The following is a 26,694-nucleotide window of genomic DNA, read 5'->3' on the forward strand; positions in this document are numbered from 1 at the left end:
GTCGCGCCTTGCTCTCTATTGGCTTATACTGTTGCCCGTCAAGGCCGCTCTGCCTCTTCATTGGCTATCCGTCTCCTACGGTTGCCGCCCTCTTCTTGGAAGCGTCAAGTCGGTTTCTGATTGGTCCTAGAAATTCCAAAGCAGTGGAGTGGAGCGTGGGAAAGCGGCCGGTTGCTTAGCAATGGGAATAAACCGCCGCAACTGCTGGACCTGAGCCTGGAGAGGAGGCAGTTGCAAGTGACGGAGTGAAGTAACTGACTAAACCCATAGAGGCGAAGACGGGAGCAAAGCGCCCGCTGCCCGTCATAGATTTCAGGTTGGTAGCAGGGAAGTAGCCGCCGGTCGTTGTGAACGGGGCGGAAGGGCCGCCACGGATTGTTTTCGGCTTCCCGCGCTCGAGGCCCGAGGTACAGGAGTTTTCCGTTTTAACGCACGCTTTCGGTGCTACGTTACTCCCAGGTAAGCTTAATGTAACCTGCTTCCCGGTTGCCAAGGGCAACGGCATAAGGTGGGAATTTTTTTTGCTACAACCCCTGTCAGCAAGCGGGGAGATGTACGTAAGTAATGTCACACTGGGAAAAGACCAAGGGTCCATCGAGCCCAGCATCCTGTCCACAACAGCGGCCAATCCAGGCCAAGGGCACCTGGCAAGCTTCCCAAACGTACAAACATTCTATACATGTTATTCCTGGAATTGTGGATTTTTCCCCAGTCCATTTAGTAGCGGTTTATGGACTTGTCCTTTAGGAAACCGTCTAACTCCTTTTTAAACTCTGCTAAGCTAACCGCCTTCACCATGTTCTCCAGCAACAAAATCCGTTGGGTGAAGAAACATTTCCTCTGATTTGTTTTAAATTTACTACACTGTAGTTTCATCGCATGCCCCCTAGTCCTAGTATTTTTGGAAAGCGTGAACCGATGCTTCACATCCACCTGTTACACTCCACTCATTATTTTATATACCTCTATCATGTCATAAGTACATAAGTAATGCCACACTGGGAAAGACCAAGGGTCCATCGAACCCAGCATCCTGTCCACGACAGTGGCCAATCCAGGCCAAGGGCACCTGGCGAGCTTCCCAAACGTACAAACATTCTATACATGTTATTCCTGGAATTGTGGATTTTTCCCAAGTCCATTTAGTAGTGGTTTATGGACTTGTCCTTTAGGAAACTGTCTAACCCCTTTTTAAACTCTGCTAAGCTAACCACCTTCACCATGTTCTCCAGCAACAAAATCCGTTGGGTGAAGAAACATTTCCTCTGGTTTGTTTTAAATTTACTACACTGTAGTTTCATCGCATGCCCCCTAGTCCTAGTATTTTTGGAAAGCGTGAACAGACGCTTCACATCCAACTGTTCCACTCCACTCAATATTTTATATACCTCTATCATGTCATAAGTACATAAGTAACGCCACACTGGGAAAAGACCAAGGGTCCATCGAGCCCAGCATCCTGTCCATGACAGCGGCCAATCCAGGCCAAGGGCACCTGGCAAGCTTCCCAAACGTACAAACATTCTATACGTGTTATTCCTGGAATTGTGGATTTTTCCCAAGTCCATTTAGTAGTGGTTTATGGACTTGTCCTTTAGGAAACCGTCTAACTCCTTTTTAAACTCTGCTAAGCTAACCGCCTTCACCATGTTCTCCAGCAACAAAATCCGTTGGGTGAAGAAACATTTCCTCTGATTTGTTTTAAATTTACTACACTGTAGTTTCATCGCATGCCCCCTAGTCCTAGTATTTTTGGAAAGCGTGAACCGATGCTTCACATCCACCTGTTACACTCCACTCATTATTTTATATACCTCTATCATGTCATAAGTACATAAGTAATGCCACACTGGGAAAGACCAAGGGTCCATCGAACCCAGCATCTTGTCCACGACAGTGGCCAATCCAGGCCAAGGGCACCTGGCAAGCTTCCCAAACGTACAAACATTCTATACATGTTATTCCTGGAATTGTTGATTTTTCCCAAGTCCATTTAGTAGCGGTTTATGGACTTGGCCTTTAGGGGCAGGGAAAGAGCTTTGCCATGCCAAAAGAATGTTTCGCTGCTCCTCCTGAGCCGGTGTGAACATGCTCAGATCCAGGCACCAGGGTCTGCTGCTACTACTACTACTACTACTATTTAACATTTCTAAAGCGCTACCATGGTTGCGCAGCGCTGTACAATCTAACAAAGAAGGACAGTCCCTGCTCTAAGGAGCTTACATTCTAAAGGACGAAATGTAAAGTTGGGGCAATCTAGATTTCCTGAATAGAGGTATAGTGGTTAGGTGCCAAAGGTGACATTGAAGAGGTGGGCTTTGAGTAAGGATTTGAAGATGGGCAGGGAGGGGGTTGGCGTATTTTATTTATTTATGGGTTACTTATATCCCACATTTTCCCACTCATGCAGGCGCAATGTGGCTTACATAGAATTAAATAAAAGTACAAAGGTAAAACTCAGGCAAGTATACAAGAGGCAAATAGGGGAGGAGAATCTAACAGCGAGATCTAGGCAGGGTAAGGGACAAGGGGAGCATCAATCAACAGAGTAAGTTGGAGAGTAAGTCTTAGCATACAGGAATGTCTTTAACAACTTCTTGAAAAGGGCATGGTCCACTGGAGTTTTAAGGTGACGAGGCAGTGCGTTCCAGAGTTTGGGACTCCAATAGCGGAAGGACAAGGCGAAGATCTGCTTGTACTTGACACCCTTACAATTCGGAAAGTGGAGGTGGAGATAGGACCGAGCAGCAGGATTGGCATTTCTTGGTGGAAGGTCGGGCTCAGGAAGTTTATTCCAAGCATAGGGTGAGGTGAGGCAGAAAGGGCGGAGCCTGGAGTTGGCAGTGGTGGAGAAGGGAACTGAGAGGAGGGATTTGTCCTGTGAGTGGAGGTTACGGGTAGGAGCGTAAGGGGAGATGAGGGTAGTGAGGGGCTGCAGACTGAATGCATTTGTAGGTAAGAAGGAGAAGCTTGAACTGTATGCGGTACCTGATCGGAAGCCAGTGAAGTGACATTCATTGTGCAGGGCATGCACAATGAATGCTGATTCTGAAAATCTGGCTTTCCGACTCCTGGGCAGGAGGAACCATGTTTACCACTGGATTAAGTGTGCTGTCTTTATGCTTTCTGGAGTTAAACCATTTTTTTTTTTGAGGGTAGGGCTTTGACAGTGTTGTCAGCCACCTCACCCAGCACAATCCCAGGATGAATACAATACACTGGGATGTAGTCCTGAGGCCAAACCGGGATTGGATCAGTCTCTTTTTGAGTTGATGTGGGTGAGGTGGCAATCCTATTATTAGGAATAAGGTTTACCAGTACACATTGCAGCAGGCTTTTTATTTTTTTTTTTTTCCCAAACAGACATTGTATCACCTGACAATGTTGGTCAATTCTGCAAACAAACAAAGCTAATCACAATTTAAAATTCATACTCAAAATTAGTTATTTTCCGACTAACTGAAACTATACCCCAACTAGACAAGATGTTGTTTTTTTTTTTTTTTTGGACAGATGTGAGCAATGTTACCTTGAAGGTGTGGTGGTTCCTGCACCTGGGAGTATGTAGCAAGCAAGTAAGCAGAGCAGTGATATCATAGTAACATAGTAGATGATGGCAGAAAAATCCCTGCTGACCCAGCCAGCAGTTACTCCTGCCCACACTGCAAGGGTATATCCATTGACATAAGCTAAATGTAAGGGCCCCCAAGTGATAATTTCAGAATGGATCCTTACAGTTGAGTGAGGAGAATCCACGTCAGAAGATGGAATGGCTGCAAGTGGTCCCCTTTCTGCACTGCAGGGACCGCTTGGGCAGAATTTTGCCACTGGATGTATTTGTTTGCTTTTTCTTTGGCTCTCCCATCACGTTGGGTGGATAAGTTCATATACTTAATCCAGCACCCAGTGTCCTGTCCCCCCACCACCACTTCTTTCCAGGAAACTTTGTAATCATCTGAACAGATGTTGTTGGACTATCTGGCCTCATAAGCTGTGAGGCCTATTTCTGGAGGGGGTGGCACTTCTCTCTTATTCCTCCCTCCCAGTAACATAAGCTGCCAGCAGGAGCTGCAGCTTCCAGCACAGACAGTTGAGACTGAGAAAGGGATAGGTACGAGAAAGGGATCAAGAAAGGAAGCTGGTTCCTTGCTGAAGCTGCTTATTATTTACTGAATCTCACTTGGAGGTGGGGAACATTTTCCCTAACCTCCTGCATTGACAAGAGAGGGGGAATAGAGAAGAGCGTTGAGGAGGAGACAGTAAGAAGAAGGAAGAAGTGCATTGTGGAGGAATACTTAATGGCCTAATTACCATTCCTTTTAACACAGTGTGCAGCTATTTATTCTGTGCAAGTTTGCTCCCATGCTCAATCTCTTTTTGCATTGTGCAGCCAGTAATAGGCATGCACCTCTTTAGGCCTTCAGTAGCTCTCTGCATGGACCCCCAAAGAGCAGAAAGCAGGAGATTGCAAGGCGGGGAGTGCTTGGAGAGGGGGGAGATGAAGAAGACAGAAAAATCTGAGTAGCCTATGTCAAACACCACGTTGTTTCAGCTTTCCCAAACAAGAGAATGATCAACTGCTTATGTTTCCTGTTTCTTCTTTGGGTCTAAAATGTTCTCCGAGGACAAGCAGGCTGCTTGTTCTCACGACTGGGTTGACGTCCGCGGCAGCCCCCACCAACCGGAAGAAGCTTCGCGGGACGGTCGGCACGCAGGCCACGCCCACCGCGCATGCGCGGCCGCCTTCCCGCCCGTGCGCGACCGCTCCCGCCAGTTACTTTTTTTCCGCGACTGAGAGAGTGGTGCGTTTGCCTCTCTCTCTGTTCAGCCGCCGGATTTTCGACCGCGTTTACGCGGATCGTCACTTGGATCCCGTTCGGTTTCCTCTGATTTTGTTTGTATTGTTTTAAAAAAAAAAAAAAAAAAAAAGAAATTTTTTGCGCGTGTGGAGCACGCGCTCCCCTTTTTCCCTCGCTTTCTAGCGGGGACGCCACGTTGCGGCCTAGTGGCCGCTCGGTCGGTTGATTTTTTCGTGGTGTGATTTTAGCCACCATTGCCGACTTTGACTTCGCCGACGCGATTTTTCCGTCGATGTCCTCGAAGGTTCCGAGTGGATTTAAAAAGTGTGGTCGCTGCGGCCGGCCGATCTCGCAGACCGACACCCACGCTTGGTGCCTCCAGTGCCTCGGGCCGGAGCACAATCTCAAGTCGTGCGCTTTGTGTCTCGGTCTCCGGAAACGGACTCAGGTTGCGAGGCAAGTTCTGCGGGACCGTCTTTTTGGAACTTGCGCCGGCCCCTCGACGTCGACCTCGACGGCATCGGTATCGAAGGCCGGTTCTTCGGTACCGGTATCGATGCCCGAGACATCGGCACCGATGGCAGCGACCCCAGGAGAACAGGTCCCTTCGGCCCGCCGGTCCGCCGGTGAGAGTGGGGTTGAGAGGCCGCGTGGGCAGTCGGCCCCGGTCACTCCCTCAACTCGTGAGCCACGGGACCGAACCCTGTCGGACCCGGTACCTCGAGACCGAGGGGGATCGACCTCCTCCTCCTCCATGCCCTCCGGCGCCGGTGACGTGCACCGGAAAAAAGATAAGAAGCGCCGTCACCGGGAGCCCTCGGTGCACCCTGAAGAGGAGTCGACGCCGAAGCGTCATCGCAGAGAGGAGAGATCTCCGTCGGTGGTGGAGGTACCGACGCGTCGGGGTTCCGGCACCTCGGTGCCGTCTCCTGGCCCCCAGCAGCTTCTGGCACCGACACCCTTACCGGCCCCACTGCCTTTCCCGGCAGCGGGCCTGGACGAGTGCCTCAGAGCCATCCTTCCGGGGATCCTGGAAGGGCTGATGCGCCAGGCTGTGCCGGCGTCGGGGGTGCTTGCGCCCCCGGCGCCGATGACTGTGGCGCCGGCGAGCTCTAGCCCGGCGCCGGGGCTGTCGACACCGCCGCCGCTTGCGGTGCCGGTCTCGACCGCCACGCAGGTGGAGTCCCCGTCGACGTCGATGGAGGGAGCTCCGTCCCCGCCGGCGCGGGAGTCCACCGCTCGACGACACCGAGACCTTGGTGCCTCGACGTCGAGCCGGGCCCGGTACCGGACTCAGCTACATGAGCTAATGTCCGATACCGAGGAAGAGGAGGACCCGAGATATTTCTCCTCAGAGGAGTCTACGGGCCTTCCCTCGGACCCCACGCCGTCACCGGAGAGGAAGCTCTCACCTCCTGAGAGTCTCTCCTTTGCCTCCTTTGTGCGGGATATGTCTATAAGCATTCCCTTTCCCGTGGTCTCTGTGGAAGAGCCGAGGGCCGAGATGCTCGAGGTCCTCGACTATCCATCACCACCTAGAGAGTCCTCCACGGTACCGCTGCACAATGTCCTGAAGGAGACGCTGCTTCGGAACTGGGTGCGACCACTAACTAACCCCACCATTCCCAAGAAAGCAGAGTCCCAGTACAGGATCCACTCTGACCCAGAGCTCATGCGGCCCCAGTTGCCCCATGACTCAGCGGTCGTGGATTCTGCTCTCAAGAGGGCACGGAGTTCGAGGGATACCGCCTCGGCGCCCCCGGGGCGGGAGTCTCGCACTCTGGACTCATTTGGGAGGAAGGCCTACCAATCCTCCATGCTCGTGACCCGCATCCAATCTTACCTGCTCTATATGAGCATCCACATGCGGACCAATGTGCAACAGCTGGCGGACCTGGTCGATAAGCTCCCGCCGGAGCAGTCCAGGCCTTATCAGGAGGTGGTCAGGCAGCTGAAGGCGTGCAGAAAGTTCCTGTCCAGGGGGATTTTTGACACCTGTGACGTGGCATCTCGTGCTGCGGCCCAAGGTATAGTGATGCGCAGGCTCTCATGGCTGCGTGCCTCTGACCTGGACAACCGCACCCAGCAGAGACTGGCTGACGTCCCTTGCCGGGGGGATAATATTTTTGGCGAGAAGGTCGAGCAGATGGTTGACCAACTGCATCAGCGGGAAACCGCTCTCGACAAGCTCTCCCACCGGGCGCCTTCAGCACCCGCCCCCGCGGGCGGGCGTTTTTCCCGGGCTCGGCAGGCTGCACCCTATTCTTTTGCGAAGCGTAGGTACAACCAGCCGGCCCGAAGGCCTCATCAGGCACAGGGACAGCCCCAGCGCGCTCGTTCCCGTCAACAGCGTGCGCCTAAGCAGCCCCCTGCGCCTCCACAGCAAAAGCCGGGGACGGGCTTTTGACTGGATCCATGGGAACATAGCCGCCCTACAAGTGTCCGTACCGGACGACCTGCCGGTCGGAGGGAGGTTAAACTTCTTTCACCAAAGGTGGCCTCTCATAACCTCCGACCAGTGGGTTCTCCAAATAGTGCGGTACGGATACGCCCTGAATTTGGCCTCCCTGCCTCCAAATTGTCCTCCGGGAGCTCAGTCTTTCAGCTCCCATCACAAGCAGGTACTTGCAGAGGAACTCTCCGCCCTTCTCAGCGCCAATGCGGTCGAGCCCGTACCACCCGGGCAGGAAGGGCAGGGATTCTATTCCAGGTACTTCCTTGTGGAAAAGAAAACAGGGGGGATGCGTCCCATCCTAGACCTGAGAGGCCTGAACAAATTCCTGGTCAAAGAAAAGTTCAGGATGCTTTCCTTGGGCACCCTTCTGCCAATGATTCAGAAAAACGATTGGCTATGTTCCCTGGATTTAAAGGACGCATACACTCACATCCCGATACTGCCAGCTCACAGACAGTATCTCAGATTCCGCCTGGGCGCACGGCACTTTCAGTATTGTGTGCTGCCCTTTGGGCTCGCCTCTGCCCCACGAGTGTTTACAAAGTGCCTCGTGGTGGTAGCGGCCTACCTACGCAAGCTGGGAGTGCACGTGTTCCCATATCTCGACGATTGGCTGGTCAAGAACACCTCGGAGGCCGGAGCCCTCCGGTCCATGCAGTGCACTATTCAATTTCTGGAGCTGCTGGGGTTTGTGATAAATTACCCAAAGTCCCATCTCCAGCCAACTCAGTCTCTGGAATTCATAGGAGCGCTGCTGAATTCCCAGACGGCTCAGGCCTACCTTCCCGAAGCGAGGGCCACCAATCTCTTGGCCCTGGCTTCGCAGACCAGAGCGTCTCAGCAGATCACAGCTCGGCAGATGTTGAGACTTCTGGGTCATATGGCCTCCACAGTTCATGTGACTCCCATGGCTCGTCTTCACATGAGATCTGCTCAATGGACCCTAGCTTCCCAGTGGTTCCAAGCCACCGGGAATCTAGAGGATGTCATCCGCCTCTCCACCAGTTGCCGCACTTCACTGCTCTGGTGGACCATACGGACCAATTTGACCCTGGGACGTCCATTCCAAATTCCGCAGCCCACGAAAGTGCTGACGACGGATGCATCTCGCCTGGGTGTGAAGCCCATGTCGATGGGCTTCACACCCAGGGTCTGTGGTCCCTCCAGGAAAAGGATCTGCAGATCAACCTCCTGGAGCTCCGAGCGATCTGGAACGCACTGAAGGCTTTCAGAGATCGGCTGTCCTGCCAAATTATCCAAATTCGGACAGACAATCAGGTTGCAATGTATTACGTCAACAAGCAGGGGGGCACCGTTTCTCGCCCCCTGTGTCAGGAAGCCGTCGGTATGTGGCGTTGGGCGTGTCGGTTCGGCATGCTTCTCCAAGCCACATACCTGGCAGGCGTAAACAACAGTCTGGCCGACAGACTGAGCAGAGTCATGCAACCGCACGAGTGGTCGCTCCATTCCAGAGTGGTACGCAAGATCTTCCGAGAGTGGGGCACCCCCTCGGTGGATCTTTTCGCCTCTCAGACCAACCACAAGCTGCCTCTGTTCTGTTCCAGACTTCAGACACACGGCAGGCTAGCGTCAGATGCCTTTCTCCTTCATTGGGGGACCGGCCTCCTGTATGCTTATCGTCCCATACCTTTGGTGGGGAAGACCTTACTGAAGCTCAAGCTAGACCGCGGCACCATGATTCTGATAGCGCCCTTTTGGCCCCGTCAGATCTGGTTCCCTCTTCTTCTGGAGTTGTCCTCCGAAGAACCGTGGAGATTGGAGTGTTTTCCGACTCTCATTTCGCAGAACGACGGAGCGTTGCTGCACCCCAACCTTCAATCCCTGGCTCTCACGGCCTGGATGTTGAGGGCGTAGACTTCGCTGCGTTGGGTCTGTCTGAGGGTGTCTCCCGGGTCTTGCTTGCCTCTAGGAAGGATTCCACTAAAAGAGTTACTTTTTCAAGTGGAGGAGGTTTGTCGTTTGGTGTGAGAGCAAGGCCCTAGAACCTCGTTCTTGCCCTGCACAGAACCTGCTTGAATACCTTCTGCACTTATCAGAGTCTGGCCTCAAGACCAACTCAGTAAGGAATCACCTTAGTGCGATTAGTGCTTACCATTATCGTGTGGAAGGTAAAGCCATCTCTGGAGAGCCTTTAGTCGTTCGATTCATGAGAGGCTTGCTTTTGTCAAAGCCCCCTATCAAGCCTCCTACTGTGTCATGGGATCTCAACGTCGTCCTCACCCAGCTGATGAAACCTCCTTTTGAGCCACTGCATACCTGCCATCTGAAGTACTTGACCTGGAAGGTCATTTTCTTGGTGGCAGTTACTTCAGCTCGTAGGGTCAGTGAGCTTCAAGCCCTAGTAGCTCATGCTCCATATACTAAATTTCATCACAACAGAGTAGTGCTCCGCACTCACCCAAAGTTCCTGCCGAAGGTGGTGTCGGAGTTCCATCTTAACCAGTCAATTGTCTTGCCAACATTCTTCCCCAGGCTGCATACCCGCCCTGCTGAACGTCAGTTGCACACATTGGACTGCAAGAGAGCATTGGCCTTCTACTTGGAGCGGACACAGCCCAACAGACAGTCCGCCCAATTGTTTATTTCTTTCGACCCTAACAGGCTAGGGGTCGCTGTCGGGAAACGCACCATCTCCAATTGGCTAGCAGATTGCATTTCCTTCACTTACGCCCAGGCTGGGCTGGCTCTTGAGGGTCATGTCACGGCTCATAGTGTCAGAGCCATGGCAGCGTCGGTGGCCCACTTGAAGTCAGCCACTATTGAAGAGATCTGCAAGGCTGCGACGTGGTCATCTGTCCACACATTCACATCTCATTACTGCCTCCAGCAGGATACCCGACGCGACAGTCGGTTCGGGCAGTCGGTGTTGCAGAATCTGTTTGGGGTGTAAATCCAACTCCACCCTCCAGGACCCGAATTTATTCTGGTCAGGCTGCACTCTCAGTTAGTTGTTCTTCGTAGGTCAATTTCTGTTGTACCCTCGCCGTTGCGAGGTTCAATTGACCTGGGTTATTGTTTTGAGTGAGCCTGAGAGCTAGGGATACCCCAGTCGTGAGAACAAGCAGCCTGCTTGTCCTCGGAGAAAGGGTATGATACATACCTGTAGCAGTTGTTCTCCGAGGACAGCAGGCTGATTGTTCTCACCTACCCTCCCTCCTCCCCTTTGGAGTTGTGTGTTTCATATTTTATTGCTTGTCATTCAACTGGCGGGAGCGGTCGCGCACGGGCGGGAAGGCGGCCGCGCATGCGCGGTGGGCGTGGCCTGCGTGCCGACCGTCCCGCGAAGCTTCTTCCGGTTGGTGGGGGCTGCCGCGGACGTCAACCCAGTCGTGAGAACAATCAGCCTGCTGTCCTCGGAGAACAACTGCTACAGGTATGTATCATACCCTTTCTATTCAGTCTGGGAAGTAATTTAACTAGAGGCCTACCATTTTGCTTAAACTTACAGGACATAAACATTTGAAAAATGAACTAAGGTGGGCGGCAGTTATGTTTAATTGTAATTTATTTTGAGTCATCCATTGAAGGACAGAATCCAAGGTTTCTTTTAATTTGGTAGTCCCTTCAGAATCAGACTTAGTCAAAGGAAAAAAAACAATATCATCTGCGTGTACTCTATATGAGACCTCCAAGGCCCACAAAAGTGCACATAATGGACGCAAGTATATGTTAAAAGTGTTGCTCACTGATCCCTGAGGAACACCCGTGTGCCATCTTTTAAGTCAGATGTGATACGTGCTATTATAAAGAGTTTCTGTGCTTCAGCAAATGCATTGAAAATATATTTTTATAGTGATAATATAGAGGTGTATTTTCAAAGCACCTAGACTTACAAAGTTACATAGCAACCTGTGTGCTTAAATGAGCCCCAAAGTCACGTAAATACAGTTATGCCTATTTTATAAAGGTAAACTATTTACCTCTGTACCTTTTTATAAAATTACTCCAGGAAAAGGTCGGTGTAATTGTGTGCCTGTATGTGCCACAAGGAATACATGCATATTATGTATAATACATATGTAAGTTCAAATCCCACCCCCTGGAACACCTACACATATAGGACTAGATTCTATATATCGTGCCTGATAAATCACAGGGATCTAGTGCTAAATGGCGATTCAAAAGTGTATCAATCCCTTTCTTGTGATTGAATAAGCATAGACCTCAAAAATGATTGTAAGCCAATATAGTTTATATGTTCTTATTATAGTAAGGGTTATGGGATTTGATATACTGCCTTTCTGTGGTACAATCAAAGTTACATTTATTATATGCAGGTACTACCTCTCTACCCTCATCTCCCCTTACGTTCCTACCCGCAACCTCCGGTCTCAAGACAAATCCCTCCTCTCAGTACCCTTCTCCTCCACCGCCAACTCCAGGCTCCGCCCTTTCTGCCTCGCCTCACCCCATGATTGGAATAAACCCCCTGAGCCCATAAGCCAGGCCCCCTCCCTGCCCATCTTCAAATCCTTGCTCAAAGCCCACCTCTTCAAGGTCACCTTTGGCATCTAACCACCATACCTCTATTCAGGTAATCTAGACTGCCCCAACTTGACATTTCGTCCTTTAGATTGTAAGCTCCTTTGAGCAGCGACTGTCCTTCTTTGTTGAACTGTACAGCGCTGCGTAACCCTAGTAGCGCTCTAGAAATGTTAAGTAGTAGTAGTAGTTTTCTCCGTCTCTAGTGGGCTCACAGTCTAAGTGCTTTCTTCTATAATGTACACATTTACACATGTAAATTTGTGGTCCGCCCATGTGAATGCCTACCTGCAAACTTCTCGTCACTGACTATTGACTTGTACTTATTGAATACTGAGTAACTGGAGGTTATTTGCGTGCACGTCAGCATATGTGTGTATATGATGACAACTTCCATTTATGCAGGTCCTTGCCCCCTAAATCTAGGTGGCTCCTTATAGATTTACCCACATGTGTCTGTGTACCTACATTGTACATGCATAGTAACATAGTAGATGACGGCAGAAAAAGACCTGCACGGTCCATCCAGTCTGCCCAACAAGATAAACTCATGTGCTACTTTTTGTGTATACCTTACTTTGATTTGTACCTGTTCTTTTCAGGGCACAGACCGTATAAGTGTGCCCAGCACTATCCCCGCCTCCCAACCACCAGCCCCGCCTCCCACCACCGGCTCTGGCACAAACCGTATAAGTCTGCCCAGCACTAGCCCCGCCTCCCACCACCGGCTCTGGCACAGACGTACATGCATATATCCATATGCAGTTTTATAAATATCCACACGCTTGAGTCCATTGTAAAACTACCCTATAGTGGATATCAGCAGATAAGAGCTGACCCCTTTTGCACAGTTTTTGCATAGTTGGTCCCTGCTTTCATCTCAATTCAGAAATAAATTCCCATATACAACAGCAAAATTATAGTGGACTTAAAAAAAAAAAAAAAAGTTACTCTTTCCTATAATGAGAATCAAGAGACATATTTACAGAACTGTCTAGAAGACCTAGTGGAAATGGAAGTTGTCACATTGTTGGGGTCTTCTCCAACAGAGGCTGTTCAGGGGAATCTAGAAGGCTGGATGTTGACAATGGCCAGGATAGTATGGACAGATGTTCAGACAATGGCCGTTCTAGTATTGCTGGTTATTTATATTATTACAAAGCTTTGTGGGATGCTGGAGGGAATTAAGTGGTGATCTTTTATGCTCATCTGCCCAAGATGATATATTACAAAAGGAGACAAAAATATCTATCCCAGATAAGGATTGAGAACTTGGCAGTCCCATGGTGTGGCTTGCACATATGATTCATCATTCGAAGAGGATAGTATAACTGAACAGACTGGATTAGGAGGGGGGGTGGATTGTTCTGTCTGCCATCATCTACTATGTTAGTATGCTGTAATTGTTGTGTGTGTGGGTTTTTTTTTAAATGAAAAATCCATATAATAATAAACAGAGGTTTGTATAGCAAAGTGCAGCATTAAGAGCAAAGGTTCTGATATACAGATACAACAAGAATAAACAAGGAAATAATTATTCAGTGCACGACAGACCATAATAATGGGGGGGGGGGGGGGGAGACCTTAAGACAGTGGTTCCCAAACCTGGTGTTGGAGGCACCCCAGCCAGTCAGGTTTCCAGGATATCCACAATGAATATTCATGAGAGAGATTTACATGCACTGCCTCCACTACTACTACAAATACATGCAAATCTCTCTCTTGAATATTCATTGAGGGTAACATGAAAACCTGATTGGCTGGGGTGCCTCCAGGACCAGGTTTGGGAACCACTGCCTAAAGATATTTAGCAAAAAACTAAATAGATCACAAAGGAAACACAGGCATGTGTAAATGCTAAACTTCAAGCCCCATAGCTGTAATTGTATTTTGAGGGGTTATTTTTTAATAGCTTCTGTCTTGCAGGTAAACTGTGCTAGAACCAACAAACAGTGAGGGTCTGTCTGGCTATAGACATGGCAACAGTTGTAATGCCCCCTTCCCAGACCTTGGTGCCTCTAGGTCAGAGATCTGAGACTTCAGACCTGTGCCCTGACAGTAGGCCCCATCTGGTCCGCAACAAAATTCAGAAAAAAACACAGACCAAAATGGACGCGCTCAAAATCCTGGGCCAAGGCCGCAAGAAACTTACTTCTATTGAGACCCAAAGGATAGTGTCTGTGCTTGATGAGACTATCAAAAGGATAGAACTGGCTAGCCTCTTTTGTTACGCTGCCGATAACCTGGATCGCTTCAATGTAGTTCTGGGATCAGAACTCACTTGTGCTATCCGAGAGCACCAGCGGCTGCAGAATAACATGCAGAACCTTCTACGTCGCCTTGAAGAAGAAGGAAGGGGCTTTCCCAGAGAGGAGGACAAAGAAGGGAGCCGCCTTAGCATGGAAGAACAAGGCCACAGTCTGTCCATGTTAAAACAAGGCATCAGCAGCTCTGTCAAAAACACTCTGAGACTCTTCCAAGCCAATCCCACTGCTTGCAACACTCTCAGAGCTGAGCTCTTTGCTAGAGATCCAGCCATTGAACTACTTCTGCAAAACCTGTCTGAGCTCAGAGCATTCCTTTTTGAGAGGCTTTTGACCAGCCCATTGGAGGAGAGTGAGAAAATAAATTATTTACGAGAGATGAACCAGCGAGACAAGAAGAACAGGGGGATCATTGCCGCTTTAGAGGGAGAACTTGCAGCTGCGATCCAGGACAGGGATATTGAGGTAACTGAAAATGGGTTTAAGTGCTGCTCCCCCTGTGGGGGGGGGGGGGGGGATGTTTTTCTTCTTTTCAAAGTTCAATGTAGTGTTCCTACTGGGGGTTCTCAGACATTCTCAGCTTGTGATTTGGACCTTACCTTTGATATCAGCCAACGAACAATCAGCCCAAGGGAATTGTTATTTTTATTTATTTTGTTTATTTTTACAGGAGGTTTAATTCTCCAAGTTTGGTTATGGTTGTAATACATTCATGTCCACAACGAAGTCAGCTAGGATATTTAATACCTCATATTTGAGGTTTCAGTCTTAACCGAAAGGCCTGAGAGGGATCATCCTCCACTAATGACTTTGACCCTTTGCTAGGATCTTAACATAGTAGATGACAGCAGATAAAGAGCTGTACGGTCCATCCAGTCTGCCCAACAAGATAAAACGTTTTGTATATGGTATGATGTAATACCTGATCTTGACCATAGAAGTCCGTTCAGCACTGGCCTTGTAAATTTTTTAAGTTGTCGAAGCTCCTGAAAAGCTCCACTGCAGCTTATCCAAATCTATTCAGCCATGATCAGGGCACAGACCATAGAAGTCTTGCCTAGCACTGGCTTTGTTTCCCAATTAGCGGTGTTGTTACCTAATCTCCGCTAAGCTTCTTTGGGTCCATTCCTTCCAAACAGGATTTATTTGTGTTTATCCCACACAATTTTCAATTCTGTTACCTTTTGCATGTCCACCACCTCCTGCGGAAGGGCATTCCCAGGTACCTACCACCCTCTCAGTGAAAAAATACTTCCTGACATTATTCCTGAGTTGGCCTCCTTCAACCTCAATTCACATCCTCTAGTTCTACCACCTTCCCATCTCTGAAAACGTTTGTCTGGTGATTTATACCTTTCAAATATTTGAACGTCTGTATATCACCCCGGTTTCTCCTTTCCTGCAGGGTATACATGTTCAGATCAGCAAGTCTCTCCTTATATATCTTGCTATACAAATTCCATACCATTTTTGTCACTTTCTCTGAACCGCTTCAAGTCTTGTTACGTCCTTAGCAAGATACGGCCTCCAAAACTGAACACAATACTCCAAGTGGAGGAGTGGTCTAGTGGTTAGGGTGGTGGACTTTGGTCCTGGGGAACTGAAGAACTGAGTTCGATTCCCGGCACAGGCAGCTCCTTGTGACTCTGGGCAAGTCACTTAACCCTCCATTGCCCGCCGCTTAGAGCCTGCCATGAGTGGGAAAGCGCGGGGTACAAATGTAACAAAAAAAAAAAAAAGTGGGGCCTCACCAACGACTTGTACAGGGGCATCAATGCCTCCTTTCGTCTGCTGGTTATACCCCTCTTTATGCAGCCTAGCATTTTTCTGGCCACGGCCATCGCCTTGTCACACTGTTTTGTCACCTTGAGATCCTTGGACACCCCAAGGTCCCTCGCCTGAGTCGAGCTTACCAATCTCTCTCCTCCTGTCTGGTACATCTCTTTTTGGATTTCTGCACTCCAAGTGCATCACTCTGCTCTTCTTTGCATTAAATTTTAACTGCCAGACCCTTAATCATTTTTCCAACATTTGGAGATCCATTCTCATGGTTCTACTCCCTCCAGGGTATCCACTACTATTTAGCATTTCTATAGCGCTACAAGGCATACGCAGTGCTGCACAAACATAGAAGAAAGACAGTCCCTGCTCAAAGAGCTTACAATCTAATAGACAAAAAATAAATAAAGTAATCAAATCAATTAATGTGAACGGGAAGGAAGAGAGGAGGGTAGGTGGAGGCGAGTGGTTACGAGTCAAAAGCAATGTTAAAGAGGTGGGCTTTCAGTCTAGATTTAAAGGTGGCCAAGGATGGGGCAAGACGTAAGGGCTCAGGAAGTTTATTCCAGGCGTAGGGTGCAGCGAGACAGAAGGCGCGAAGTCTGGAGTTGGCAGTAGTGGAGAAGGGAACAGATAAGAAGGATTTATCCATGGAGCGGAGTGCAATGGAAGGGGTGTAGGGAAGGTCTACTACTACTACTATTTAGCATTTCTATAGCGCTACAAGGCATACGCAGTGCTGCACAAACATAGAAGAAAGACAGTCCCTGCTCAAAGAGCTTAAATCTAATAGACAAAAAATAAATAAAGTAAGCAAATCAAATCAATTAATGTGTACAGGAAGGAGGAGAGGAGGGTAGGTGGAGGCGAGTGGTTACGAGTCAAAAGCAATGTTAAAGAGGTGGGCTTTCAGTCTAGATTTAAAGGTGGCCAAGGATGGGGCAAGACGTAGGGGCTCAGGAAGTTTATTCCAGGCGTAGGGTGCAGCGAGACAGAAGGCGCGAAGTCTGGAGTTGGCAGTAGTGGAGAAGGGAACAGATAAGAAGGATTTATCCATGGAGCGGAGTGCACGGGAAGGGGTGTAGGGAAGGACGAGTGTGGAGAGATACTGGGGAGCAGCAGAGTGAGTACATTTATGGGTTAGTAGAAGAAGTTTGAACAGGATGCGAAAACGGATAGGGAGCCAGTGAAGGGTGTCATCTGCAAAATGGCAAACTTTTCCTTCTAACTGTTCAGCAGTGTCTCTGACAAATATATTAAACAGAATTGGACCCCTGAGGCACGCCACTACTCACTTTCCTGTCCTCTGAGTGGATTCCATTTACCACCACCCTCTTATCGCCTGCTAGTCAAGCAGTTTCCAGTCCAGTTCTTCACCACTTCAGGTCCTAAGTTCAGCTGTCTCCGCTTATTCATCAGTCTTCTGTGAGCGACCAAATCAAAGGCTTTGCTGAAATCCAAATAGATTACATCTTGCGCATGTGCTTCATCCAGTTCTTTGGTCACCCAGTCAAAGAAGTCAATCGGATTTGTTTGGCAGGATTTTCCTTTGCCTCAGATCCTGCAACCCGTTTTTTCTTCTAGAAAGTCAGCTATCCTTTCCTTCAGCAATGACTCCATTATTTTTCCTACCATAGATGTGAGGCTTACCAGCCTGTAGTTTTCCACTTCTTCCCTATCTCTGCTTTTGTGAAGAGGGACCATATCATCTCAGCTCCAATCCCATGGTACCTCTCCCAAATCTAAAGATCTATTGAATAAATCTTTAAGAGGTCCCGCCAGGACTTCTCTGAGTTCCCTCCAGTACCCTGGGATGAATCTCATTCGGCCCCATAGCTTTGTTCAATTTCAGATTTTCAAGCTGTTTATAAGCACTTCCTTCTGTGAACGGATCAATATCCACGCCATTCCCAGCTATTCCCTTGGCAGCAGACCTTCTCCGGGATTTTCTTCCATGAGCACCAAAGTATTTGTTTAGCTTATTTACTTTATCCTGATCACTCTCCACATAGCTATTATCAGCATCTTTCAGTTTTACAATTCCATTCCTATCTTTTCTCCTTTCTCCAATACATCTGAAAAAGGTCTTGTCACCTCTTTCATCTTTAGCAAATTGTTCAAAATTAGGCCAAGAAATGGTAAGTCCAGGCGGGGATGGTCTTGACCATAGATTTATATTGGGACACCTGGGAGAACAGGGTGCACATTTTGGATTTGGATTAGTCGGTTGTGAAGATCTGCATTCCCAACGTGAGTTAAGAACAGCGTGTCTTAAATTAGCAACTGATTGACAAAAGTTACTAAACAATATTTGGAACAACTGATCTGATCATCTGTATTGATAAAAGGTTCAGAAGTGTAACAGAGCAAGATTAAGAGGCATTAATGCCCTGATGCTCAAAAACAAATGCAGGCGCTAGAGGCCATTAGCGCCAGACTAGCGCCTGCATTTGCTATCCCAAATGCTCAGATCCGGCGAGCATTTGAAACAATGAGCATGCAAAAGAGCTCATCCTCTATTCCTCTCCAGTGCTCAGTGGGCAGTGCACCAAACAAGGGCACTCCTGCTGCGGCAAACCCTGTGGCAGCTCGGCGCTGGCGTTAGAGTTCAGCCAAACCATGGGGGGGGTGACCTCTTTGACCCGGTGGTCCAGTTTCTCCCTTATATGGTGGTTAGACCCACTCAGTGCATCCCAGGAGCTGGGCACTGCCATTTTGAGATGCGCCCAACGGGAGGAGGGACTAGGACTGTGTCCCTCCTCTCTTCCAGGTTCGGAGGGGGTTACTGCTAGGCCACTGGGGGATATTTTATTTGGGGGGGGGATCTTGACAGGGGTCTTACTGGACCACCAGGGTTTTAGCATTTGTGGGGGGGGTTCTGGGGTCCACTGGACCACCAGGGCTGTGACAAACTGGCATTCTGGGCACGCGCTGAAGCTTAACGCACAACTTTTGAGCGCATGCGCCAGGTACGCCCCCAAAACTCCTTAATGCTCAACGCTATGACCATATTCAAATTTGCATCTCATTAGCGTTGAGCATGAGGGAGTCATTTTTCTGCGCTGATTGACCCAGCGGTAAAAACTCTGGTGCTGTTTGGAACAGCACCTGCGTTTTCAGCATAACTGCAGCAGGTCAAGATTGAGTAAGAGTTAAAAGGTGCTTGTTATGTAAGGGATCACTGTTCCTTTGGGAAAGATATGCTCTGGATAGCACCATAGAAAACAGTGGTCCTAAATGTTTAGAATCCATTCAAACATGTTTCTTAATCTGTTTTGAAATACATTGATTGGGGCCCTAGATCTCCAAGAAGAATGACATTATTAGACAACTGAAAAGTCACCTCCACCAGCTGGAAAAATTCTCTGGTGAGAACATTCGTCGTGCCAAGCAAGAAGCAGAGAAACAGCAAAAGGCTGACTACCGTGCCTCTGAGAGCAAATGCTTAAAATTGCAACAGGAACTGCAGCAGTTGCGGACACAGCTTAACGCAGAGATCACCGAGCACCGGGAAGTGGAACTAGCTCTCAGAAAGGTACAGGGAGAGGGAAGACCAGCTTCATCAATGTTCACTTACCGGGAGGTTATGTAATCGCTGTTTTCTGTTCTCTCATGCTTATTATCTGCTTACTGGGAATTTAGAATTTTAAGCTATTCTGATTTTTTTTTTAATTTTATATATATATATATATATATATATATAAAATTAGATCTTGGTTCTCACTGCCTCTGCTTTTTCCCATCACGCCCTAAATTCCAGAAGCAGAGAGGTAAGTGTAACAGTTATAACTGACACTGATTTCTCTTAGTGATTCTTGTCTGTTAAACTAAAACACAAGAATGTATATCTCCAGTGAACTAAAATATCAACAGGAGCTCTTGGTCAAAAATATAGCTTTATATATTTAAAACACTGCTAATTTTCTTTCCTTAAATCTTTTAAGACCATGTGGGTATTTGCAATTGCCAGCAGATGGAGACTGAGAACCACTGAGTTAGTAAGATCATTGTATAAATGTCCTGTACAGCCCCTAGGTAGTCAATGATTCCATAAAAAAAGAAGTAACTAAATCCCCTATTGAACCAGAAGTCAAAACAAAACTGAGACCCAATCATAAGACTCGCTGAACATAAACGGCATGACCATCATGGAATCCTGGGTATCGGCATTCAAGTTAAAACTCAATCAAGATAAAACCCAACGTCTCATTCTCTTGTTCCAATACAATAATGTTCCCCCCTTGGCAATTATCACACCTCCCAATCTCAGACCACTTGAAAATCTTAGGCATAACAATTGACCGCAACCTAATGCTAGAAAGCCAAGCTGAGAATACGACCAAGAAAATGTTCCACACTATGTGGAAGCTCAAGCGGGAGAAAGAAAAATATTTATGCATATATAAAATCACCACATGAAATGTAAACATGTGAAGGATTCTTCCTATCGGTATTCAGTTATAACCATTCATAAAAATGATTGAACACAACTGATCACGCAGTCACCATCATCAGTCACTTCATTCTGTAGTGCAACTGTGTCCGAAATAAAACTCAACAGAGATGTGGAATATATTTATTCATTTTATTAAAAAATTCTTTTGCCTGCTGTCCCACTCCAATCCAAAGTGGCCACGTCGCTGTGCAGATAATTGAAGTTCTTATGCAACAGTTCATAACAATACAGTACCATTCAACAGTTGTACAAAAACTGTACATCTCTGAACAACAGGAACACAATCGGGCCCAACAAAGCACTGTGTTTCAAAGTCCTGCATTGGGAACTGGTGTATTTTTGTGAATGCCGGTTCCTGATGCAGGACTTTGAAGCAGAGTGCTTTGTTGGGCCCGATTGTGTTCCTGTTGTTCAGAGATGTACAGTTTTTGTACAACTGTTGAATGGTACTGTATTGTTATGAATTTTTGCATAAGAACTTCAGTTGTTTGATAACATCTGCACAGTGATGTTGCCACTTTGGATTGGAGGTGGCAGTGTGGACAAAATAAATTTTAATATAATGAATAAATATGTTCCACATCTTTGAGATATATTTGGGGTACAGTTGCACTATAGAGCAGGGGTTCTCAACCCAGTCCTCAGGGCACACCCAGCCAGTCGAGTTTTCAAGATATCTATAATGAATATGCATGAGAGATTTGCATGCACCCCCTCGTATGCAAATCATCTCCCGCATATTCATTGTGGATACCTGGAAAACTCGACTGGCTGGCTGGGTGTGTCCTGAGGACTGGGTTGAGGACCACTGCTATAGTGAAGTGTTGATGATGGTGACTGGGAAATCAGTTGTGTTTGACCATTTTTTTTATGAATGAAAATGGGCCTGGTACCTGTTTTGAGAGTCCTTCAGGCATGTTTAAATTTGATGTGATATCCTGTATGAAAGATAAATGTCACTTCATTTTGTCTAGGCCTCTTGGGTAGTCGAAGTATTGGACAGTTTTTGAATTGATTGAAGACTAATTTGGTTAGAAATAAGAGACCTTATGCACATAAAAGATAAAATATTGCATGCGGAGGTTTTTTGACCAGTGATTGATTGTCGAGTAAGATCTTTTTTTAGCCTACCACATTTGGGCTTTGCATAAGGTCTATGCGAGATCTGAGGTCTTTTCCTCCAAATTTTCTTGAATTGGTGACTATTAAGGACCATCACCCTACTCACTCTATTTATTTTTTTAATGTAGAAAGGAATACTACATCCACTAAAACCCTACACAACTAAGACTATTGTAAACAGAGTCAGATTGCACAGGACATCTGCTGGAGTTTGAGAACCAATGACTGTGACATCATCCTATAAGTGTCCTACAGGTCCTAGCTAGTCAATATTCCTCAATCTCCATCTGCTGGCAGGATAGTGAATATTCACATGTCTGAAGAAAGGATAAGGAATATATAGAGGAGGGAGGAAATATATCACTTTATTTATTGTATGGATCAGACGTCATCATGTCTTTCTCTTTCTCTGTGTTTGGCACACCATAGACTTGCTCTGGATGTGAGGCAGCAGCAGGCTTCATTGCCTTTAATCTCAGCGTTATCAGTTGACGTCATGTTAGAAGTTGCCACTACACATAGAGAAGACAGTGGATACATTATGAACTATAAATTAATTGTTCCCTGCTGATTATAGACAAGAGTATACTTAGAGCACCTTTTCTAGGATGTTCTGCTACAAGTAATTGTTTCTTCTAACTTTTTTTATTCTTCAGAAGAAGTTTAAGGTTGAGACAGAAATTGAGAACTGGATCCAGAAATATGACTTGGATATGGGAGAGAAACAGGTACCTTTTTGGATGCTTGCCTCTTTTTAGTACTTTGTATCTCAGTAGGATCTCACATGCTTTCCAACTGCAGCCCTTAAAAACTTAGCGTGGACCCAGTGCTAGACTGGACACAGCAATATGAAAGGGATTTTCTTACCCAGTCATATTTGCGGAGAGCTTGGTACATAGAAATCAAAGTGACTTGGCTAAAGTCACTAGCAGTGCTGATTCTCACCAACTCCCAGACCTTTTAGCAGAAAGTTGAAAAACAAAGCTAATTTAAAATGTATTGAAGGGGCCAACCAAGTGACTCTGAGGCAAGGCTTGGGCTAGCTGGAGATGCTCATGCTTGGGAACTTTTTGAGCTCTGGTTATCCTGAGATTGAGCTCTGGTTATCCTGAGATTGGGCTTGGGAGTGTGTGTCCCAATTTTGTCTCTTCCATCCCACCTTCAACCCCTCTGTTTCATTCTTTCCTCCCTCCTCTAGAGATTTTAAAATTTGAATTACTTGCCTTTTCCAGATCCAAGCTCGGTTGTTATAATTTAGGTACAGAAGTTATTTCCTTGTCTGTGGACTTAGAATGTAAAATGTAGCTGAGGATATGGAGGATGAAGTGACTTTCCTAAGATCACAGGGTGTGTCAGTGGAATAAGCAGAATTCCTCCTGCTGTAACCAGTAGGCTCCTTTTTCACTCTTAGGCAGAATGAAAGGAGCAGGAGAGGAGGGAATGAATCTAAAGCAATATAACAGAACACAGAAAAGCTACTTGCTCCCTAAGCATCCCCTTCATTCCTTTCATTTAGGGATAGGAGGGGAAGGATAGATCAGATCCTAGAACCGTCCCAATCCTGACCCCAAGCATTATCCTTCAACATAGTCCAATCCTACTTTATTTATATTCCACACTCTTTCAGTTTTCCATGATTTATCTCTTTTCATTCCTCTCCTCATGTCCCCAGTATTCCTCTCACACCATCTTCTTTTGCATCTCTCCTAGGCACCCACTTCCTCATCTTCCCACAAATCACCCCCTTTTCTCCGGTTCCTTCTGGCAACAGGCAGTCTTGGGGGGGGGGGGGGGGGGGAGAAGAGGAAGGACTGGAAGTGACATGATTTACAGTTTATTTATTTGATGTACCGCAATTACAATAGAAATCATTAAAAAAAGGAAATTTAAAAGAAAGGAACTCCTTTTTTCGCTATGAAAGAAAAAATTTAAAACAAATAAGGCACCCTGCCAGTGGCGTAACAAGGGGGGGGGGGGGGGGCGGGAGGGGCGGTCCGCCCTGGGTGTCAGCTCAGGGGGGGTGCTCCCTACCAGTTCCCCCCCCCCCCCTCGGCGCATCGACACCCCCCGACCAGCTCCCGCACCCTACCTTTAAAAAGAATATCGAAATCCGAGGCGCAGCGCCTCGCGCCTGCCCTGCACGTAAAAGAAATGTGGACCGTCGGGCCTTCCCTCGCTCTATCTGACCCGCCCTCCGCTGACGGAACTTCCTATTTCCGCAAGGGCGGGACAGACAGAGCGAGAGAAGGCCCGACGTTCCACATTTCTTTTACGTGCAGGGCAGGCGCGAGGGGCTGAGCCTCACCTCGGATTCCGACATTCTTTTTAATGGTAGGGTGCGGGAGCTGGTCGGGGGGGAGGGGGTGTCGATGCGCCGAGGGGGGGATGTCATCGTGCTGCACCGGGGGGGGGGGGGGGTGCAACGGCGAACCGCCCCGCCCTGGGTGGCAGCCCCCCCTGCTACGCCACTGCACCCTGCTTGTCAGATCTCCAGGCTTAAGAACAAGTCATATTAAGTGCATGCTGAAATAAATGCTCTCTTCTCAAGCGCTCCCCGTCATTTAATCACCCCCTTCCCATCCACTGAAAGAAGAGGAAAGTTCCATCTTTGCTCTGCAGAGTCTGTTCATCCTTGCCCATTCCCCTCCTATTCTGACCGGATGGTTAGAGAGCAGATTTCCTCTTCGTTGCTATGTTCTCTTGCTGCAGGCTCACTCCTTCTTGTTCCCTGCATCCTGCTTGGGAAGGGAAATGCTACAATTTGAGCGTGAGCCCCTTAAGCCCATTGTGTCAGGGCTTTTTATGTTGCTCCTAGAATATCCCAACTATGGGGATGTTGTAGGGCCAGTGTTCACAGCCCTAAGGTTGAGGAGGGGAACTCAGTCATTGAATAAAAACAATAAAATTGATCTAATTGGAGAGTTAATTGTGGTCAAACAACTGGCTATGCGTCTACTGCATAGTGTAGAAAACCAACTTATATTTGAGGCTCTGTAGGGGGTATGGGTTAGCTCTGTGCACCCTTAGAGCATTTGGAAAGTCTCGCATTGGTAATGCCAGTAACCAAAGATTCTTCATCTCACACAGGAAGAGCTGGAACAGGTGGAAACTGTGTACGCCGAGGAGAAGGCAGAACTCAAGGACTTGCAAGAGAAGCTTGAACTGCTCGAACAGGAGTACTTTCAGGTCAAGGAAGAGCAAGAGCTGGCCCAGAAGAAGAGGGAAGAATTTGAAAAGGAATTGGCTGCTAGGACTCGTGCTGCCACCCTAATCCAGGCCTTCTGGAAAGGCTACTTGGTCAGGAGGGTGCTACGGTCAAAGAGGAAGGGCAGGAAAGGGAAAAGGAAAGGTAAAAAAGGCAAGAAATAAACTAGAGCTTGTCAGTCCTTGAATGAACAATTCCCTTCAGTTTCTTCCAGGCCTCTTCCCTCTCCTCTGCCCCCCTGCTCAATGAGAGCCCTTCCTGTATGGGGCATCAGCTGAACCCTCCTTCATACTTTGAGTGTACATTGACAGCATCTATCTGCTAGAACACCAGCCTTTCCTCTGGGCCTCTACTGACATAAAATGGTCCTTTCACCATAAGCCAGGTTCCCCTGATCAATTTAAGCAATCCCCTTTATTTAATTCAGTTTGGGTTTTGGTTTTGCTAAGCTGCAACATAAAATAACTTCTTTCTGTTCTATTGTAAATGTATCTTGTGTAAACATGGCTTTCTAAATGTAAATAAATATTTTTTTAAACTAATTTGTGGCACATTTACAACCATTTTTTGTTTTAGCACTACAGTGACCAGATCCACTCTGGAACCCATACATTAAAACTTCTGATTTATGAGGTAAACCCCTCCTCTGAGCCACAGTGCTCCCAACTTCATAAAGGACCGCCTCTTTGTGGACCTTCTCATGTTTGCTGCAGTTGCTGTTGACTCTAGCTTCTCGGTTCTTCCCAAGTTTCTGGAGGAAAAGTCCATAGTCTGTTATTGAGAGAGACATGGGGAAGCCACTGCTTGCCCTGGGATTGGTATCATGGAATGTTGCTGCTATTTGGGTTTCTGCCAGGTACTTGTGACCTGTATTGGCCGCTGTTGGATACAGGATACTGGGCTAGATGGACAATTGGTCTGACCCAGTATGGCTATTCCTGTGTTCTTATATGAAGTTCTGCATTCCTAGATGAAAGAATCCACAAACAATGACAGGTTATGATGCAACATCTCTTATAACAAGGTGATGCTCATTCACAAAAGTGACGGCAGGCTCACTAGGGGGGGGGGGGGGGGTTAGTGGGTAAAAGTAGGCAGTTCTGTGCAAGAAGTGTTGGATGGCAGTCTAATGCAGAGACAATCAATCCTGCTTATAATCGAACGAGAATAACGCCCAAGTTCCGACCTAAATCGGGAGATGGGCGTTCTTCTCACAAAAACAAATAAAGCGGCATAATCGAAAGCCGAACTTTGGACGCTTTCAACTGCACTCCGTCGCGGATGCGGACAAAGTTGACGGGGGAGTGTCGGAGGCGTGGTGAAGGCGGAACTGGGGCGTGGTTATCACCCGAACAGAGATGGGCGCCCTTCGCCGATAATGGATGCGTTTGTAGCTAGAATGTAGGGCACTTTTCCTGGACCCTGTTTTTTGACGAATAAGGCCCCAAAAAGTGCCCTAAATGACCAGATGACCCCCAGAGGGAGTCGGGGATGACCTCCCCTGACTCCCCCAGTGGTCACTAACCCCCTCCCACCACAACAAATGATGTTTCACAACTTTTTACTTTCGCCCTCAAATGTCATACCCTCCTCCCAAGCAGCAGTATGCAGGTCCCTGGAACAGTTGTTAGGGGGTGCAGTGGACGTCAGGCAGGTGGACCCAGGCCCATCCCCCCCCTACCTGTTACAATTGTGCTGCTTAATGCTACTAGTCGTCCAACCCCCCCCCAAACCCCCTGTACCCACATGTAGGTGCCCCCCTTCACCGCTTAGGGCTATAGTACTGGTGTAGACTTGTGGGCAGTGGGTTTTGAGGGGGATTTGGGGGGCTCAACACCCAAGGGAAGGGTGCTATGCACCTGGGAGCTCTTTTACCTTTTTTTTTGTTTTTGTAAAAGTGCCCCCTAGGGTGCCCGGTTGGTGTCCTGGCATGTGAGGGGGACCAGTGCACTATGAATCCTGGCCCCTCCCACGAACAAATGCCTTGCATTTATTCGTTTTTGAGCTGGGCGATTTCATTTTCCATTATCGGTGAAAAGCAAAAACGCCCAGCTCACACCTTGGCGAATAAAGCATGGGCGTCTATTTTTTTTAAAAAATACGGTTCACTC

The 26,694-nt window shown here is 47.7% G+C and overlaps 1 protein-coding gene across 4 annotated transcripts; it reads left to right on the forward strand.

The window, feature by feature from the left end:
* The first annotated feature begins 197 nt into the window (after positions 1-197).
* Positions 198-25,122, forward strand: IQCD (IQ motif containing D). Of its 4 annotated transcripts, none has more exons than XM_030218534.1 (5): positions 198-316; positions 13,670-14,486; positions 19,102-19,335; positions 22,035-22,106; positions 24,466-25,122. In XM_030218534.1, the coding sequence occupies exons 2-5, from the start codon at positions 13,734-13,736 to the stop codon at positions 24,745-24,747; spliced, it is 1,341 nt and encodes a 446-aa protein (XP_030074394.1). In that variant the 5' UTR covers positions 198-316; positions 13,670-13,733; the 3' UTR covers positions 24,748-25,122. The 4 variants fall into 4 exon arrangements, with proteins under 4 accessions (XP_030074394.1, XP_030074393.1, XP_030074396.1 ...); XM_030218533.1 differs by having other exon boundaries at positions 13,684-14,486; XM_030218536.1 differs by lacking the exon at positions 198-316 and adding an exon at positions 364-459 and having other exon boundaries at positions 13,684-14,486.
* The last annotated feature ends 1,572 nt before the right edge of the window (positions 25,123-26,694 follow it).

Source organism: Microcaecilia unicolor, chromosome 11 (assembly GCF_901765095.1).
Source record: "Microcaecilia unicolor chromosome 11, aMicUni1.1, whole genome shotgun sequence".
Taxonomy (NCBI): Eukaryota; Metazoa; Chordata; class Amphibia; order Gymnophiona; family Siphonopidae; genus Microcaecilia; species Microcaecilia unicolor.